This window comes from Lycorma delicatula, chromosome 1 (assembly GCF_047948215.1).
Source record: "Lycorma delicatula isolate Av1 chromosome 1, ASM4794821v1, whole genome shotgun sequence".
Lineage (NCBI taxonomy): Eukaryota > Metazoa > Arthropoda > Insecta > Hemiptera > Fulgoridae > Lycorma > Lycorma delicatula.
Window position 1 is genome coordinate 197,342,142 of NC_134455.1, and position 19,473 is coordinate 197,361,614.

The 19,473-nt window shown below is 31.7% G+C and overlaps 1 protein-coding gene across 7 annotated transcripts in view; it reads right to left on the reverse strand.

Annotated features, from left to right (window-relative positions):
- Positions 1–5,687, reverse strand: part of Nhe3 (Na[+]/H[+] hydrogen exchanger 3) — a 211,701-nt gene extending 206,014 nt beyond the window's left edge. For all 7 annotated transcript variants that reach the window (XR_012756898.1, XR_012756899.1, XM_075369834.1 and 4 more), the window contains exon 1: positions 5,426–5,687. Coding sequence is in view for 5 of the 7 variants with exons in the window: in XM_075369834.1 (XP_075225949.1) it covers positions 5,426–5,672 (247 nt within the window). In the remaining 2 variants the exon portion in view is untranslated. The remainder of the gene's footprint in view (positions 1–5,425) is intronic.
- Positions 5,688–19,473: the final 13,786 nt, after the last annotated feature.

The following is a 19,473-nucleotide window of genomic DNA, read 5'->3' on the forward strand; positions in this document are numbered from 1 at the left end:
CCATTTTGAGCCAGAATCAATCGACAGAGAATGAAATGGAACGGAAAAATCCGATTCATCAAAATAAAATTCCAAAAATACGCGTCAACCTCTAAAGAGAGGGTAACTGTGTTTTGAGACTATAATGGCCAAATTATTTAAGATTATTTCGAAGAACACAGTATAATCAATAGTGAGAACTATTTACGTGCTGATCAATTGATACTTGTGTGCAGGAGTATACTTATTATTTTTAACTATTTCGTAAGATTACCATTATAATAATTTAATTGGTACTCGTTATCGCATTGCAACGTTTTTTTATACAACTTCAAATTTCATGAGAAAATGAATAATGTTTATTTAAGGTGTAAAAAGTACATTTTTTAATAAAAAGTAAGAATTGCAAAACAGGTTGTGAAGACTACGTGTACTGACTAATAGTACGTATATCAAATAATCTAAGCTGGCTAAGCTAACTTCATCTAATTAAAATTAAATACGCATATTATACACTATTTAACGCTAATCAGATGAGGTTAGCGAGCGTACGTTATATTTGGTTAGGTTATGTTGATATATGTACGATTCGTCAGTACATGGGAATCAACATAATCTAAACAAACAACCGACGCTCACTAACAGACATATTTTTTGTTTAATACATTGTAATAGTACGTTTACTACGTTGTTTTTTAACAACGAAATTGAATCAAAAAAAGGGAAGGTGCGATAACAAAGAAATACCATTTTCTTATAAAAAGAAAATATATTTTAATATTAAATAAATAAAAAAAATTATACCTCTTTCAGTATTCTCAATTAATTAAATGTTTTTTTTTATATTTCCTGCACAAAAAGTTATACAAAATGGAATGTACTTATATATTTACTGTATTTAATCTAATGTATATATCTATATATTTAATCGAACGTACAAACAATGAAAATACTGTACTCTGAAAATCAGCGCGCTTCTGCCTGCGAAATAGCGAGAGCGTCGGAAACGAAACGTTAGTCTCCTTCCACAGAAACTGTGTAAGATTTTTTCCTTTTTTTGGCTTGAATTAATTGATTCTTATGATTGATTGGTCTGATAACGACATCTTACACCGCAGTTATCTATTTTCCTTTGCAGTTTATACCTTCTACACATCTCTCTGACTAAATTTAATACACTAAACCTGGATAAATTAATATTATTCTATCAGTCTAATTCATCTCTTCTATAACTTGATATCGCAATCACTTAAACTCTTCAAATTTTTTAACTACTTCACTGAACATCAGTCTAAATAAGAAACCAATACATCCAGTTAACAAATTAATTTAAAACGGTATGATAAATTAGAACTTCAATTATAAAATATTTTTACAAACACAAATAAGTTCTGTTAGTTTTTGAGCAGCTTAAAAAATGTATTGTAAGAATGTTTTAAAAATAATTAACATTCAATAACAACAAGCATAGCTTTACTCAATTAAAAGTAACAACTAATTTTTTTTAAAGGAATGCTTTACAAAATCTTTTTAAAAGATATTATAGAGCTCCTTTGTCTGTGGTATGCTAGTGTTGCTAATGTTCAACTCAAGTTGAAGTAATTAAGAAAACCTAGTAATTGATAAAATATCTGACTGATATGTTTTGTTAATTCATTTAATATGTTGTTTTAGTCAAATATAGTATTGTTTTTTTTTTTTAATTTGTTTTTCTAACATACTGAATTTATGCCTTTTATTTGCTAAGAACAGAATTTGCATGTTTTAATAACAACAAATCTTTCCTATTATGAACACACTAAATTGATTTTGAATATGTCAAATATATTTATACAAAAATATAAAAAATAACATTTATACAAATAACATTTGTAAAACAAATTGTTAGGGATGTAGGATGTAGAGGGTATACTGAAATGAAACGACTAGCACTAGATAGGGAATCTTGGAGAGCTGCATCAAACCAGTCAAATGACTGAAGACAAAAAAAAAACATTTATACTTTAAAATGTAATATTTCCCAGTTTATGTAAAATATTAAAAAATGAGAGTTAAAATAATTTGACAGCACTTGGGATTATATAAATTATGAATACTTAATCTGATTAAAAAAAACCGAATATTTATAACAAATTGCAAATTAGCCAACCATAGAAACATTTTTTAAATGTCACCTGAAAAACCTTAAAAGGGGAAACTGTTGAAATAAGCACTTTTTAGTAATGCTTCTGCATAAAGATTATATTTACGGCTCTTATATGCCTTGTATTAGAATCATACATGCACTCTTAAGGTATATTTAATTAAGATTAAACTAAATGAAAATTAATGTAAAGTACATGTATTAATACATATAACAGTCAGAATTTTCACCGCCTGTCAAACAAATGTTTAATGCTCAATGACAGTAACAGTTAATATTTATTCTTACATCCTTAATATGGATTAAAAAAAATATTAAAACATATGATACTTCTGACTCCCCATAAATTACACAGAAATGTCTTTAAACAATGTGCAAAGATTTCACTAACATATTTCCTAATCTTCTTAAATCAAAAGAATTGTAACAAGTGTGTGACAAATTTTTAATGTATGTTTTACAAGTACTTAATATCTCCGCATGTAAGACCAGTTTTTATAATGAGATCTTAAAAGGTTGATTTTGTTGTCTGCATTACAGCATATGTTCTTTGTATGTGAAGATGAATATGCCCTACATAATGTACAGTGCAACCACTGTACTATTTAATTTGTGTACTTCTTTGGGTAGTTATCTTTATGTGAGCATTATTTATTTTAATTATTATTCATCAGTAATGCAGATCATATCACATCTGATTAGAATTTCTTTATGATAGCAACATTCTTTTTCAAGAAGAAATTTTATAATCCTGTTTTAGAAATATATTGTACTCATTAAACCAGACTTAATTTTGATCGAAGTCAAATAACTTTGGGAACAACTGAATAAAAGTTGGACTTGAGGCTGTATGTGCAAGTAAAAGTTACACCATAATAATCTTTATATGCTGCAGATCTATCTATCCTCTAGCCAGTTTTAAAATATAATTATTAGATCATTAACATGAAATCAATATCTCCATAACAGTGAAATTTGTATTTACTACTTTTTCTTTCATTACTGCACACTTTCAACAAACAAATTAAAAAATAAATACAATAAAAATTATATATATTAATATAAAATATGCCAACAATTGAAAAAAAAATTATTCTTAATTAATTTAAATGGCTAATCTGACCTAAAATTTCAATTTCAGACAAACAAGAAAATGAATTTTTAAAAACTAGCATTTTCACTTCTATAGTATATGTAATATCTGAGGGCGGGTCAGTAGTGTGCACTGTGGCATCCCTTCCACTGCTCTTAACATCACTCAGTGACTTCTCCTCACACCAGCAGCCTAAGAAGTGTACTGCAAAAGTCACATCCATTAATTTACAATGACCTGCATTATATCCTTATGATGATACTATCATGGTAATGAAACTTGTTAAAAAAAAAGTTCTAGTAATTTGTTATTAAAAACAAAATTACTTATACCTAATATTTTGTTCAAGGTGAATATGAAGTAATCTATTTATTTCTTGAAAGTATATCTCTTTTTTCAAGTATATTAAACTAGGTTTTGCCATAAACAGTAACAATAATGTAATATAAAGGTATATGAAATAAATTGTTTATTTATTATAGGCTATAATATTACGATTTTCTTTGACATGACATAGTTTTAAAAAAAAATTATTTTTAAATAGTACAAATGCATTACTTTTGTTGCAAGCAGTAGCACATGTTTTGCATGCTGGGTCACAAGAATGGGGTAGAGGAGGCACGTAAAGACAGTTTGTAGGAAGGACTGGCCTTTAGATTTTACATACACTACAGTTACATACCTCGACTGAAGCAGTATTAACTAATTTAAACTTAGGGAATCTAAAATTATATTGCATTTTCTTCCTTACAGCAAATAATTAACTAATAAATTAATTAACCGACAATTAAAAAAACGTAAAAAATACAAATCTAATCATACACTAATTTGGTACTTTTCGATTATAAGACCCCCCTCCCGATTTTTAAAATATTTTTCACTATGATTTGTTGGGAAAATGCTTAAAATATGGTATTCACTTCATTCTGGAATGACAAAACCATTTTTTATATAGCCAAAGTTACGAGCCTCGGTTAAGTTTAGTTAGATATATTTATAAAATAAATAAATGGTTATATCAGATTATTGGGTTATTTATCCAACCTAGTTATTATTATTATTATTGTCAATATTTCCTGCTGCTTGTTATTTCCAGGTGAAAAACTTGCAAACTTTTGGGGAGGAGGAGGGAAACGAAAAAGTACCTACTCATCTGATCAAAAGTTGATTTCTTCAATTAAAAATTTGTTTTCTCCAATGAAATTGAAGTTAATAATTAAATTTCATGCAAATATGAGTGAATTGGATAAAAAAAATAAACAGAAGTGTGGGGGAACAACAGAAAAGACCCAATAGTTTAATGAAGTATTCAAAATAACACTAATGATAAAATACAATAAAATATTTTTTATATTAAAATTCATCAAACAAAATAAAATTAAAAAAATGGGAAATTATTATTAACTCTTCAGAAACTATATTTATGGGATAAAAAGTAACTAGTAAAACAAGGATTTCATAGTTTTTAAAACACCTTACATAAATCATGGTGGAATACTACAAATAAATGTAATTTTCTGTATTTTTCTTAATACAAAACAAAGTAACAAATTTTTTTCATACTAAACAGGAATATAAAATACAGGAATAGAAGCTAAAATTTGAATTTAGAGAAATCACAATTAATACTAAAAAACATTTTCACCACACCATAAAATGTCAACCTTTCATTGGTTAGCATTTTTCTTACAAATATACATATTCCATATTAAAGTTTTACTAATTTTATATGTTATGTAACATTCTCATGTGGTACCCATGTTATGTAATCACCAAATTAGTCTACAAAACCTAACCTAAAAACAACACAAAATTTAGCATCAGTCTTCGAAAAGAAAACTAAACACAATCTTTATGTCAAAAACCACCAATACAACCTCAAAATATTTCAAGGGCAATATTAATAATAAAATATATCTCAATTATAGTCAAACTATGATCACAAATATACCATATACAGTTACTAAGAAACATAATGACCTAAAACAGAAACTCTTCTACAAATCTTAGTCTAAGAACTGCAATTCAAAACTATATGTATATACTAAATACTTGAGCAGATAAATACAAACAGTTAATGAGATAGAGGTTATCTTCCTTTTACAGACAGCATTATGTCTAGATAATACAATTCATTAAAGGCAACTTGATTGTAAGCAGTTATAAAAGGTCAAAACAATCTTCATTATAATAGAATAAGAAAAACTTACCGTATATAACTGCTAGTCCGGTTTCGTGAAGGAACCTAAGACGTCTATGCTTAAACAACCATATTGTCAATACAGTTAAAATTAATAAAAATGTGTACAGTAGTAAATTAAGACTATCAATCCGATGATTATATTGTGCTTTTGCATCAAGCTCAATGTCTGTAGATGCAGAAAATACATTTTGAATATATGCTAAAGAAAACGTCAAAATAAGAAAAATTGAAAAACACCTCCCATCAACCGCCATGTTACACTACACGACCTTAATGATTACATCGTCTCATCTGACAGAAATTTAGTAAAACATATGTTCTATAATCACCTGTTTCAATCATATGTTTTTGTACATTTCATTAACTGTATGCACAGAACGGTAAATATTAGAAATGCTAACGATTTTTTAAAATTAACTTGAATTTTTTTTAAACTTCTTACAAACTAAAAGTATTAAGAGTATTATTTCTTTAAAAAAAGTTTTCATTACTCCTTAATATGTCCATACAAATCTATGTTTAAGAAGATAATATATGTAATTAATAATACGTTGATGAGTCATAACTAAATATATAAGATACTAATGCTAAAAATATTATTCTTGCTGAACACTTTTTAAAAGTTTTGATTAGAATTTAAGTAAATCTTAACTATAAGTGGTATTTTCACATACTTCCATTTTCATAATATAGTTTCAAGTAAAAAAAGGTATGGCTGCATTGCTAAAAAAAAAGTATTGAAGTTTTTGCTAGAACACTATTTTATAAACACACCTAAATCAGTTTTTATTAGATTTTTTTTTAGATTAGTTTTTGTTAAGAATCAATAATTATTAGGTAAAAATTTAAATGATTAAGAAAATTATAGCATTGACATTAAAAAATTATAGATTGTGCCCACAAAATAATAAAGCTTGCCTTACTGTAGATAGTTTATCAATGGTGTTTTAAAAATTACTTGTATAAAATGTGAATACATACTATTTCTTGACATCCTCAAATATTTGGTACTTTCTAATCTTATCCCTTACAGTTTGTTTATCTTTTACTCCATTTTAGAGTACAAACCCATTTAACATGTGAGACAGAAAAACTGTATATCATGTGTTGCAATTATTTTCAAAAACAATTGAGATATTTAAAACAGTTTGGGTAAAAGTTTGCCCTTGTAATTTTATTTATGCTCTTTGAGTATACCTTACTATTTTTAAATGGGGATCTTTGTAGCATGTTAAAAAACTTAACCTTTTCATAAAGCTTCTCCTTATGAAAATTCATATTATATTTACATAAACTTCAATCTTATCTTAAATTGTATGTTCTGGGCTAGCAATAGATATTTATTTGTTAGATTTGGTTATACATCACATACAAGAAAATAATTTCTAATGGCTGGTGACAACACAATAAATTGAATCAATATATCACAAATCAAACTAAAGTATAACCACAAGAGTAACTTTATATCCTGACCCCCTACTTCAGTTAAGTATTGGAGCTTAGTTTAAAGAACTCAGCTGCTGAATAAATGTGGAGCTGTATTTACCAGACAAAACATTAGTTTATTTTTTTTATATTTAACTAAAATGATTAAGTTGAAAGAACAAAGTGTTCACACAATTTTGGTGTTGTTTGAACTAATTGACACCACACTCGTGTCACCAACACAGAGTTAATTTAGAATCTTTTTTTGTCATTATTTGGCAAAACTTTTACGTAGCTAAGAAAAAATAAAGGACTCAGGATCAAATTTTGTGGGATGCTGCACAAAATATCATTGTATTTAATATTTCCTGAGTAGCCTTCATTTAAAAGACCTTTTTTTCTTACCACTGAGATATGTCTATCCAAATATAGACGTGCAATACTGTAAAAAGATAACTTACAAAAAAGTCCATCGTCAACAGATAATGCTTTTAAGAGGTTGCAGAGAACCCTACTAGCATTCTGCATTCCATTAAAAGGCCTACAAAAAAGCACATTTGTAAGTAGCACCAATTCTACACCTACTGATCCTGAAAACAAAACTAAATGGGTTCAAACAATTAATGCAATCAAAATGTTTAATAAATGTATCAAACTATCCACTCAAATATCTTTGAAAAGGCAGGCAAGATTGTGATATACAGTAATTGTTAAGAAATACAAACTGTCTTAAATATTTCTTTCAGACTATTTAGTATTTGTAAGTCTGAAAGATCTATAATCAGGAACATTGAGACTAAATTTGGGCACAGTATTGACGATCTTTCTAAGTACAGACCAGAAAGACATTTATTATTGCTGATGTTTATCAATGGTAATTAATTTTTTTCATATATCATAGTTACCCCAAGAAAATCAGACATGGGTAAAAAGTTATTGAATAACTATGAAATTTTATTAAAGTAACTACTACAATTAAATAACTACTACAATTAACTACTACTAAAATAACTACTACAATTTTTTTTCTGTGATACAATGGTTATTGGAATACTTGTTTTCTTCCTTACCAGATTCTAAGCTGTTTTAGTGATTCTAATTACAGGTGTTCAAATTAAAAGAGGCCCTATCACTTAGTATAGTCTATAAATAATAGTTTATTGGCAAATACATAATAATTTACAGAAGGTGTTGAAAATGATGTCCATCTATGCAATTGTTAACATGTTTGTTTGACCATGTTACTGGCTACTCTTGTTAGCTGTGCCCTAACTGACTAGTTAGCTGTACCTTATCTGACTAGTCAGATCAGGAAATTTTGTTGATCACAATCCTTTAAAAATGATTCCACTGAAAAAATCCTGTAGCATCTCTGTAGTAGAGTGAGCAGTATAGCAAGTGACATTGATCTGTTGCAACCTAGCAACAGCCTTACTACAAGGGGATGAGTGGTCACACTCATCCTCTTGTAGTAAGGCTAGAAATGTTGGATAATTTCTTGATAGACAGCAGCACCCTCAGTTTTTTAAAAAAGCAAGGATTCTGTTATTTGTTGGAAACCGCACACCATACACTTAGTTTTTGTGGTGTAAGGGAGATTCAAAGAAAATTGTGGGTTTTCAGTACCCCAGATCTCATAGTTCTGACTATTAACATACACCAAGGTGACACCATGCTTCATCTGTGAAAAACACTTGATCTAAAACACCAATATTGCCTCTAATGAAGTTCTTGAACCCTTTTAGGATAATCAAGATTAGTTAGCTCATGGAAAACCTGTATTCGATACAGAAAAAATTTCAGCATTCTCCTCACTGCAGTGTGGGCTGAAACTTTTTTCTCCTCCCCTTCTTGGAATGTATAGTCAATCTACTAGTATGAGGTAGGAGGCTAGCTATTAATCTCACAATTCTCTCAGCTTTATTAGCTGCCTCTACTGCTTGTGTGCTAAATCTTAACCTGGTATCCATCCATATGTTGAGGTGCTTTATTGCTGGTCTCTACACTATTCTCATATCCTCTAATGTCACTTTGAAGATAGGTCTTTTCTTAGTCGTAGAGATCGCTACCAACTCCGTCTTATATTGAGCTACTGTAAGTCCCACCACTGCCATCCAGTCTTTTATTATCATGTATGATTCTCTTATTTCGTCAATGACCTCTCTCTTTGTATTTACCTTGATGACCAAAATGAGGTCGTCGGCATAACCAAATATCATTGCATCCTGTGGAAGGGCAACTTGAAAAATGCTATCATAACTAGGTTCCAGAGAGTTGGTCCAAGTACCGACCCCTAAGGTAGTCCTTTATGAAGGTTCCGCAGAACTGTTTCTCCTGATACCTGACACTCAAGCCTGCACCCTGATAAGTAGAAACGAACCATTCGTCGCAAATGCAAAGGCACTTCATTTTCCTCCAAGGCCTGTATTATGGCGACATGAGAAATGCAGTTAAATGCTTCTTTCATGTCTAGAGTGACAAGAGCAGAGATTCGTCGCTGTTCTCCTCTTGCAGCTCTTATCAGCCATTTTACAAACTGCTGTCACAGCATTGCGGACCTTCCCCTGCAAAAGCTGTACTGACTAGCAGAGAGTCTGCCCCTCTCCTCGACTGCCTGAGATATTCTGTGCTGTAGCATATGCTCCTGCATATGCTACAGCATACGAGCAATCCTGTATCTTGCCCAGTGCATCTATCATCACCAGTAGCCGATAAGAAGAAGGGAGTGCTGGATCTCTCCCAGATTTTGTGACAAGCACTAGCCGCTGGCGCTTCTATATCTCAGGGAAATATGGCTTCCATGAGGCAACTCTTGTAAACCTCAAAAAAACCTCCGGTTCAGCCCGAACCACCACCTTGACCATTGAATTTGGAAGCCAATCTGGACCCGGCGCCTTAGCCAGAGGTAGTTGTGTTGCTGCTACAAAAGTTCAGTTAAAGTGAAAGGAGGAGGGCTTTCCTGTTCACTCCTTTCATCAATTCTAAGTTTCTCTGCATCAGGAAAGAGACCATCTTGCGAATCTCATGGACATCCTGAGTAACAGGGGCTCTAGGCCTTGAACCTAGCACTCCTTCCCAGTATGTTGTAAGGCCTGCCCCATGGATCCGTTTCTACTTCCGAAATTAGTTTCTTCCAAGACCTCTTCTTAGCTTCTCAGATGCATCTGTCAACATTCTTCTTGCATTCACAATATCTATCTATATGAATGTCTCTAATGACAGGGAGGTATGCCTCATCATGCATCTCCTAACCCTGTGGCAGGCCTTCCTCTTTTCCGCAATTTCGTGTGGGCTGAACCTAGTGAAATGTTTTTTTCCTGGCTTAATGTTTCCAAATATTTATGAGGAAATCATGTAACTGCTGCTTTAATGTCCTGTATGACCTGCATCATTAAAACTGACCTGTTTCAGACAAGTTACTCATCAACACTGAATCTGTTTCACAAATTTTTTTAACTAATTTCTGAAAAACACTTTTCACTGGTGCTTCCTTTTCAAATTTCTCCCTGAAATTTTACCAACATACAACATAAGATTTCATCTCTAAATAAGTTTCCATCATGAATACATGTTCTTTAACAATTAACTGCATTTTAACAAACAACATATCATCACACAACCTTGTTCAAAAGCCAATGTTTGACACAGATTGGCAATACTCAAATATGCAGGCAATAAACAGTTCTTCCCATTCCAGCTCCACTTGCACAACATCTTCTACATTATTTTACCTATTCATACCAATATAGGCATTTTAACAAAAATATGCATTTAATACAAACTACTGAGTGATGGATCCTCTTTTAAGTTGAATATCCTGTATACTGCTATTGTAAAATAAATTTTCATGAGCAATAAATTTTTTTAAGTATCTTTAACTTAATTAATAAAGAAAATATCTTTGGAAGTCCTACAAGTCAAGCAACGCTGTCTTTCTCTTGAGAAATACCCTAACCAGCTTTTGAGCCGATTCTTACCGATAGGGGCCAAATCTTTCTTATTCTTGAAATAGAGAAAAGCAGAATCAAAATGAATTTAAATATATTTAAGAACATATTAAAAGTTTCACAAACATACAAGTAATTATCCTTATACACAAAATGCCGATTTTACCTCCTCAACACTTCCAAAAATGTATTAATATTTCTTGAAGTAAAACTTATAAATTTTGTATCCTTAGTATCAGAAGTAATAGTTGATTTTGACAAGAGGAAAGCAATAAGATAGAGAAATTGAACTGTGTAATCAGAAAAACTAGGCTGAGCAAAAAATTTATAGGTGAAACTGGTTATGATATTACCTATATAAATTAATTAACCTAGATTAATTAATTAATAGATTAGATTAATTATCTACATTAATTAATTATATTACTTACAAAAAACAGGGAAAGAAACTAATATTCTGTCTTGCAAATACAGCTATATTATATTTACTAATAATGTTGCCATACACCCATAACTTATAAATTGGCTATTATTTGTGTGGGAATTTTAAAATTAGGAGAAAGAAGGCGACTAATAATATTAAAAATTCATTTATAAGAATTTATTTAGAAAATAATTATACAATACCACCAATAAAATTTCATAATTTTGTTAGTAATATATTGATATGTACATTACATAAATGATGTCTGTTGTACATGATACAAAGATCGCAAAATAAATCACTTACAAATGACCAACTCACAAATTTGAAAAAACCCACATAAACTTTGTTATTAACTCCCAAACTTTCCACTATAAAAATTTAACTTAGCAGGAGCTGACTAACAATACCAACTCATTCATTAAAATTTACTTTACATTAAAAATTAAATTTAAATTTACATAACGTAAAACTTGTTTTAATTTTTCTTCAAGGTAACTTTTGTTATTCACAAAAAATTCCTTTCTGTCTGGTCATCCTGGCTGAATGTTTTGATTTAGTTGTGTTTATATAACGTATATATTATCGTGTGGCTTTGGCTCAATCAGGACATTGGGAGATTGACAATTGAAAATGTTATATAATTACAATTTATTGGTTTAAAAACATAAGTCAAGACAAATCAGTAATAATGACAATAGTTATAATAATAGTAAACGACAATCATAAAACAAATAAATAAAAAAAGTATACTAATCACAACCACAATAATAATCAGAATAATAGTAATAATAATAACAGACAATAAGAAAATCTCAACCCACCGGGTTGATCTAGTGGTTAACGCGTCTTCCCAAATCAGCTGATTTGGAAGTTGAGAGTTACAGCGTTCAAGTCCTAGTAAAGTCAGTTATTTTTACACGGATTTGAATACTAGATCGTGGATACCTGTGTTCTTTGGTGGTTGGGTTTCAATTAACCACACATCTCAGGAATGGTCGAACTGAGAATGTACAAGACTACACTTCATTTACACTCATACATATCATCCTCTGAAGAATTATCTAAACGGTAGTTACCGGAGGCTAAACAGGAAAAAGAAAGGAAATAAGAAAATCTCACAATAATATTTAGAATAATGACAATAATGGCAACAGTAAAAAACAATAATATTAAATGTCAATAACAAACAAATAATCATAAATGTCAATAGTAATAAACAGAGATTACATACAAAACAGAATTTAAAATACTCATCAGCATTTATTCACAGGCAGATAAATAGATTGGAAAAGCAGTTCAATCCCATCGACAAAAGACATTAGCATGACCACTAGTCTTAAGACTTTTAACTAGTATTAGCATGATACTAGTCTTTTATTAACAATAAATAAGACAAGTATAAAATTCTTTCACTACAAATACCTTTGCTGTTCACAAATAAAACTATACTAACAGTTTATGAGTGAAATTTAATACATTATCTCTTTTACTTATAGTCTTACAATAACTCACCAAACTATTTCTTGTTTTCATGTATCGGGAGAAATTACTTGTGATATCACCTTAGTTGCATCAAACCTGCACTTGAAATTTGCTCCTTCACTGACCTCATTGCAGAATATATATCTCACAGAACTGACTTTTAACTAGTCTTCCCCAGAGTATTTATATTCCTAGCGTCTTTACCTGCTGGACAGGACCCAGCTCAAAGCATGAGAACGATCGACCAATTCTTTTGTTCCCAAGCATTTCTAACTTGGTCCAGTAACTTTTCTCATGGAACGAACATCTGTTCAGTGTGTCAATGGACAAAAGATGCCCAAGATTACAAAAGATGATTGTTAAACAGACCTGTTTAACAATCACAAACAGGTGCCTCCCTTCAGGTCTCACCTTTCCTGATCAATAAAGTAGTTACTGGTGCAAGCGGTTCCCCTAAGAACAAAAGAAAACTGAGAGATGGCTTAATATTAATAAAGACTTACGGTGACGAGCAAAGTAGATCGTTCCTATGTCTGATTAATACAGGTGGTATAAGTATAAGTTTGGTATGTCATAAAACCTTAAATAGTAGCTGAGGGGATATTTTTTGCTGGGATCTTCTTGAGATGGATGTTAAAGAAATTGCCAAAGAACTTTGTCCCCAAGGTGTTACAGAAGTGAAGAGAATAATGAAATGTCAGAATGGGATGGAAGAACCTACGCCCTCTTTTATTTTAACTTTCAACCTTCCCACACCATCGAAGAAAATTAAAGTAGGATACCTATACGTTAGAGTAAAATTATTCATCCTTGACCCACAGTGGTGTTCCCAATGCCAAAAATATGGCCATACCACAACTTCTTGCCCGAACACTGCAATATGTGCAAAAGAAGGCCACAAGGAAACCAACTGTCAAGAGGAAGAAAAATGTACAAACTGTGGGGGAACACATTCAGCCCAGTCTCGAGATTACCCAAGTTTTAAAGAAGAGAAGGCAATCTTGAAAATCTGTACCAAGCAAAAGCTTTCTTTCCCAGCCATTCGAAGAGAATGTAAAGAGACACTTAGCTCCTGAAACCTCGTTAAACCAGATGTCTTTTGCCACTGTGACATCAAGTAAAGCTTCTCTAAATGGAGGCAACCAACAGTGCAGATCCTGCAGCGAGCTGAAAAAGCTTGTTCAGATTTTATCTGATCAGGTTACTTCTGAGTTAATGAAAACAAATAAGAAGTCTGTAGTTACAGCTAGTGAAAGTAACACTTATGGGATCCCATGAAAGTTCTTGTCTCTTAAGTTTTATCTTTGCAGACAGGGGTAAATACAGCTGGTGGTAAGCTACCAAATAAGCTCCCTATTAAAGGAGCCCACACAACTACCTCCTCTGGGATGTTGTCTGCAACTTCCCATTTTTCAAAATCTCCCTCCAACACCACGTTTACTGAAGGATATGATAGAGGAACCACCCAATCCTAAGGCATCAGAGTTTCTAAAAACAAAAAATTTGAATAAGAAAAACCAGATCACCTATAACTAATTTTGTCATATATTTATATGTAATTCTGTATCCAATCAACTTTATTTATGAGCATTATTCTGTGGAACGTTAGAGGTCTTTAGTCCCGCATTGAAGATAAGAATGTTGAAGCACACACATGAACCATTAATAATGTGCTTCCAAGAAACGCATCTATTACAGCAAGATGCAGTAACACTCAGAGGCTATTCATGTGACACACACGACTGTCTTATAGATAATAGAGAGAGTGGTGGTGTTGCTATTTTCATGCGGAATGAGGTGTCAGCTACAAGTCTACAACTAGCTATCTTCATTCTTGCTATTGCTATAAAAATCTCAGTCCCCTTTAAATTTCATATCTGCAATTTGTATCTGTCACTGAATTCTGAGTTCAATGCTGTACAACTATCAATTTTCCTCACGCAAATCCCATCGCTGTTAACAGTAGGAGACTTTAATGCCCACCATATTTTCTGGGGTTCATCTTTCTGCTTCTCTCGAGGAAATATGATAAAACAGAGTGAGACAAGACTTGGATCTTTGTCTACTGAATGATGGGTCATACACATTTAGGTCTTCATCTTCTGGTACACTGTAAAACATCAACTTCTCCTTATACTCACCAAATTTACTCCCTCGTTTTAATTGGTCTGCTTGTGACAACCTTCATGGCATTGACCACATGCCAATTATTATAGCTTTTGGTGTCAACGGCAAGGTGAATAAAAGACCATGTAGATGAACTGTTGAAAAGGCAGATTGAAACGGTTATAAAGCCTTCCTATCTCAGTATGATGATGGTGAAGATGCCCTTGACGAATTTACCTCATTTATGTCTCTGATACTTAACGATGCTAATAAATATATCCCGCAAACAATGGGAAACCCAAGAAGTCTTTCCATTCCTTGGTAGAATGCTGACTGCTAAAACGCTATTAGCAATCGACAACAATCACTGCGCAAATTTAACCATAGGCCTACAAATGATCACCTAGATTTGTACCGTAAGGCTAGAGCCGTATGTCATCAGGTATTCTTAGATGCTAAGAGGAAGTCATGGAGGAATTACGTGGACACCACACACTACTCCCACGTCTACTGTATGGAAAAAGATCCAAGCAATCTGCGAAACATGAAAACAATCCATTCTCGGACTTGCTCATGAAGGGCAATTCCTTACATCATCTACAGTGGCAAGTATTTTGGCAGATTGTTTCCATTCAGTTTCCCTTACCTCATCATACAGTACTGAATTTCAGAGGTACAAATTACAGATGGAAGTACTATCATTAAAGCTGGTGATTCGATCGGTGAATTAAACATTCCATTTTTATTCAATGAGTTGTCACATGCACTTAAAAACTCACACGAAATCTCTCCTGGACCTGACAACATTTGTCTCAATATGCTCTCACACCTTCCTAATTCGGCACTACAACACCTATAGTGTATTTATAATGCCAGGTTTTTTTTTTAACCTCCAGGACAACCATTAGGTATTGCTTCAGAGGATGAGATGAATGACAGTTTTTGTAGCATGTGAAAATGTTATGACCGGGATTCGAACCTGGGATCTTCAGATGAAGTACTTTAACTTTTTTTTTGTTTTCCGTAGGAAGTAGGAAAATTTGCCTGAACCAAACGTCCAGCAGCCCGCACATACTAGGTGTCTAGGTTCACTGCCTGTACAGTGGGACCCACTAAAAACCCACTCCCTCATGCAGGGTGATGCTGGAATTGACATAAAGGCATAACATCAGCACCATCCATGTCACAGGCACACTTCTCATTCCTATCAATATTTACATAACACATTATTTACAATTAATAATATATACAGCTCAGAATATATACATGATAGCTATGCTGGCCTCAAGACAACAGGAACACGTCTTGCGAGAGCCATTGCTGTTGGTGACAATACCAAGGCACCCCTGCCACCCGCTCCCAAAATTGGCACCCATCGCCGTCCTCCTCTATTAGTTTCTGCTGTAGCACCCTTATAAAATACCAGGCACACACAGTCCATCCCTCACCAGGAGAGAACAACTGCATGACTCCCTCCCATTTCAATTGCCACCTGGTATCTCCTGCCTCTCTCTGGGGCACACAAAGAAGGCGCACTTCACCATATCCACATCATCGCAGTACTGGCAAGCTCTATGCTCCTGTTTCCAATCCTATAGAGGATTTACACGACACATTCAATTGATGTTTACAATCAATAATATTTATGATATTTATAGCTCTGAATTTACACTACAGCTATACCGATCTCAAACAGTAGGAATGCTTCCCGCAGGAGCCACTGGTGATGACAATCACTAGGCACGTCCACCACCAGTCCTCGAAGGCTGGCACCCATCGCTGTCCTCAACCAACATCTCCGTTGTCTGTATCGCAGTCCTCCTCTATTAGTTTCTGCTATAGCACCCTTTTAAACAACTGGGCACACACAGTCCATCCTTCACCAGAAGAGAGCATCAACCACATTTCTCTAAAATTTGAAAATATTGTTCCATTTGTTTTCCTGATAATGTCAAATGGTCAACTACTGTTGATTCTATCTTGTCACAGGAATGTTTTGGGACCTTTTAAAATTTATCTAAATTACCCTTTTCGGCTTTAATTTTCCACAATAATACTTTTTTTGGAATCCTAATAATTTATAGTTGAATTTAGAATATTTTCATTCAGTCCCTGCATACTTGTATTGAGACTATTAAAAACATTAACTTTCCTTTGGATAGGCATTTAACCTCATATGCAACATAATGATTCATGCTTAGATTCCATAGATTGGCACAACTGTGTGCAAAGAAGACTTTTTAATGGTCTCGTCTTTATAAGGTTAACCATATTAATCGTTTGATTAATAATAACTCTCAAATCATCTGGTAAATCGTTTGTCATAGGGCTTCTCAAAGTAAAAAACAATGGATAAATAGAATATTTGGATTCTGCTCTTTTATAATCATTACAAATTCTTTTATAGAACCAGTCAAACACAGAGAGCCATCAGTGCAAATTCCAACACAGAAATTCGACAAAATACCTATTTGCTCAAAATATGAATTTATTGCACAAAAAATATTTTGTCCTGTGGTATAATTAGATAATTTGACAACACAAAATCTTTATATTCATCAATTTACAACAAAAAAAAGCTTTATTTATAAGTATTTTGGCAGTATTGCCAAAATATATTATTGGAAATAGGTATTTTAGAAACATTGACTTTTATTCAATCGCCTAGCATGGTATTAAAAATTTTTTGACAAGCAGGTAAAATAATTTCCTCAACAATATTATAAGGTTTCACTTTAAAGCAATCAATTCAAACAATTCATAAGAAGCAATCTGAGCCTTTTCTGAAACACTTAAATTTCTTTTAAAAAATTTGGCTTACTTGTTTGTTAATGTTGATAATAATTTTTGTCTTTTGATATAAGATTTGGATGTTTAATATTAATAATGTTTTAATTTACTTGATACCATTGAACTGATTGATAATGTTTTTTTTGCATATGACACCAAGAGGAATAGGTTGAATTTCTTCTCCGGTCCATGTGAACCCAAAGTTCAAATAATCTTCTGTGTACTGACGATTACATTTATACTTTTTATTATTTGTACAAGGTTTACTTATGTCTTCTGGATTTACTGTTTTTTTTATTGTATTTTCTTTGTTGCCATTTTTTAGTTATAAATTTGTCCATTTTAAAATATTAAAAAATAAAAATATATAAATATTAAATCTGAAACGAGAATGAAAAATATGAATAGGTATACATATCTTAAATCATATTAAATTCAAAAAGGCAAGGTTGAAAAAACATTGATATTTAAACAGAACAAGCACAGAATGAGAACTAGGTATATTTAGAAAAAACAAACTAGTATGCATATCAACAATTGGTGGCCTCTTTCCATATGCAACACGTTCAAATTGTACGGCTTTGTCAACATCTACATCTTTCATAGCATATTAATTTGAAAAATTAAAACTTTTCAAAAATATTAAAATTAAATGCAGCACAGTGGTTGAGAATCACTGAATTGACAAATTTATCACTGGAGAACATGTGGAACTGTGTTGTTACAGAAAATACTTTTCTTTAACTGAATCTAGAATCAAAGGGCCAGCATAAGAACGTCCATCAGTTATGCAGTTTTAATTGTCAGGCAGAAGTTTTAACAATAAAAAAAAGAAGTCTGTGGTTGGAATCTAGAATCAAGCAACCAAAAATGAATCTTCACTGTTTACATGGTTTTAAATTTAAGTATTAAGTTCTCACAATAAAAATCCACAGACTGTTTTGTGTTGGGACTGTTTTATCTTTTTATTATATATACAAAAATAAATACAAAAACTCTATTTGGAGGAGGAATATTGTGTTTACTAAAGATATTACATTTGGAATTTTGGAAAGCTCATTGGAAATTAATTCCTTTGTAACTGTAACTAAGCCATTTAAAGTTTTTTAGGAATAATAATTTACAGTTAAATCTCTCATGTAACAACTTGCACACGATATCAAAATCAATTCGTAAGTAAATATATTCATAAATGATTTTTGAGATAAAATATCTCAATGGTCAGTCACTGCAAATTGTGTCTATTTTAACAGATCATTAAATAATTTTTACATTCAGACCTCCTAATTAACCTCAGTTAGTAAAAACTGACAATAGTGTTATACTATTTGACAGCATCCCTAATAATATTAAGCTAATAGAGAAGAGAAAAACTATTTTTAAAAATATCAAAAAATATTTGAAGGAAAATACATTCTACAACAGAGTTTTTTTGAAGGTTATATAAAATATTTTATTATTTCTATACATTTGTAGCAAACCTTTCTGTTTTTGAATGCTTGAATGTATTCTTTTAGTTTCTGGTTGAATGTAATCTGAGTGCACAATGTAATTTTGTAAAATCCATCCAGTGTTGTAATTTTCAATAAATGTTTTGTGAATATTATGATTGTAACAATACAAACTGATTTAACTAAGATAAAAATTAATCAGACAAAAACACTACATAGCTCAGATAAAACTATAAAAACACATACTAACGGAGATTTCTAACTTGAAATTGGAATGATAAAAAAATGCTAATAGAAAAGAAGCACAAAAAAGCTCCAAAAAGATTTTGTGCAAGTATATACTAAGATATTTATTTAAAAAGTGAGTTAATCTTTACATTTATTTTTAAAGATTAACATACACAGAAAACAGATTTTAAGTTTGAGC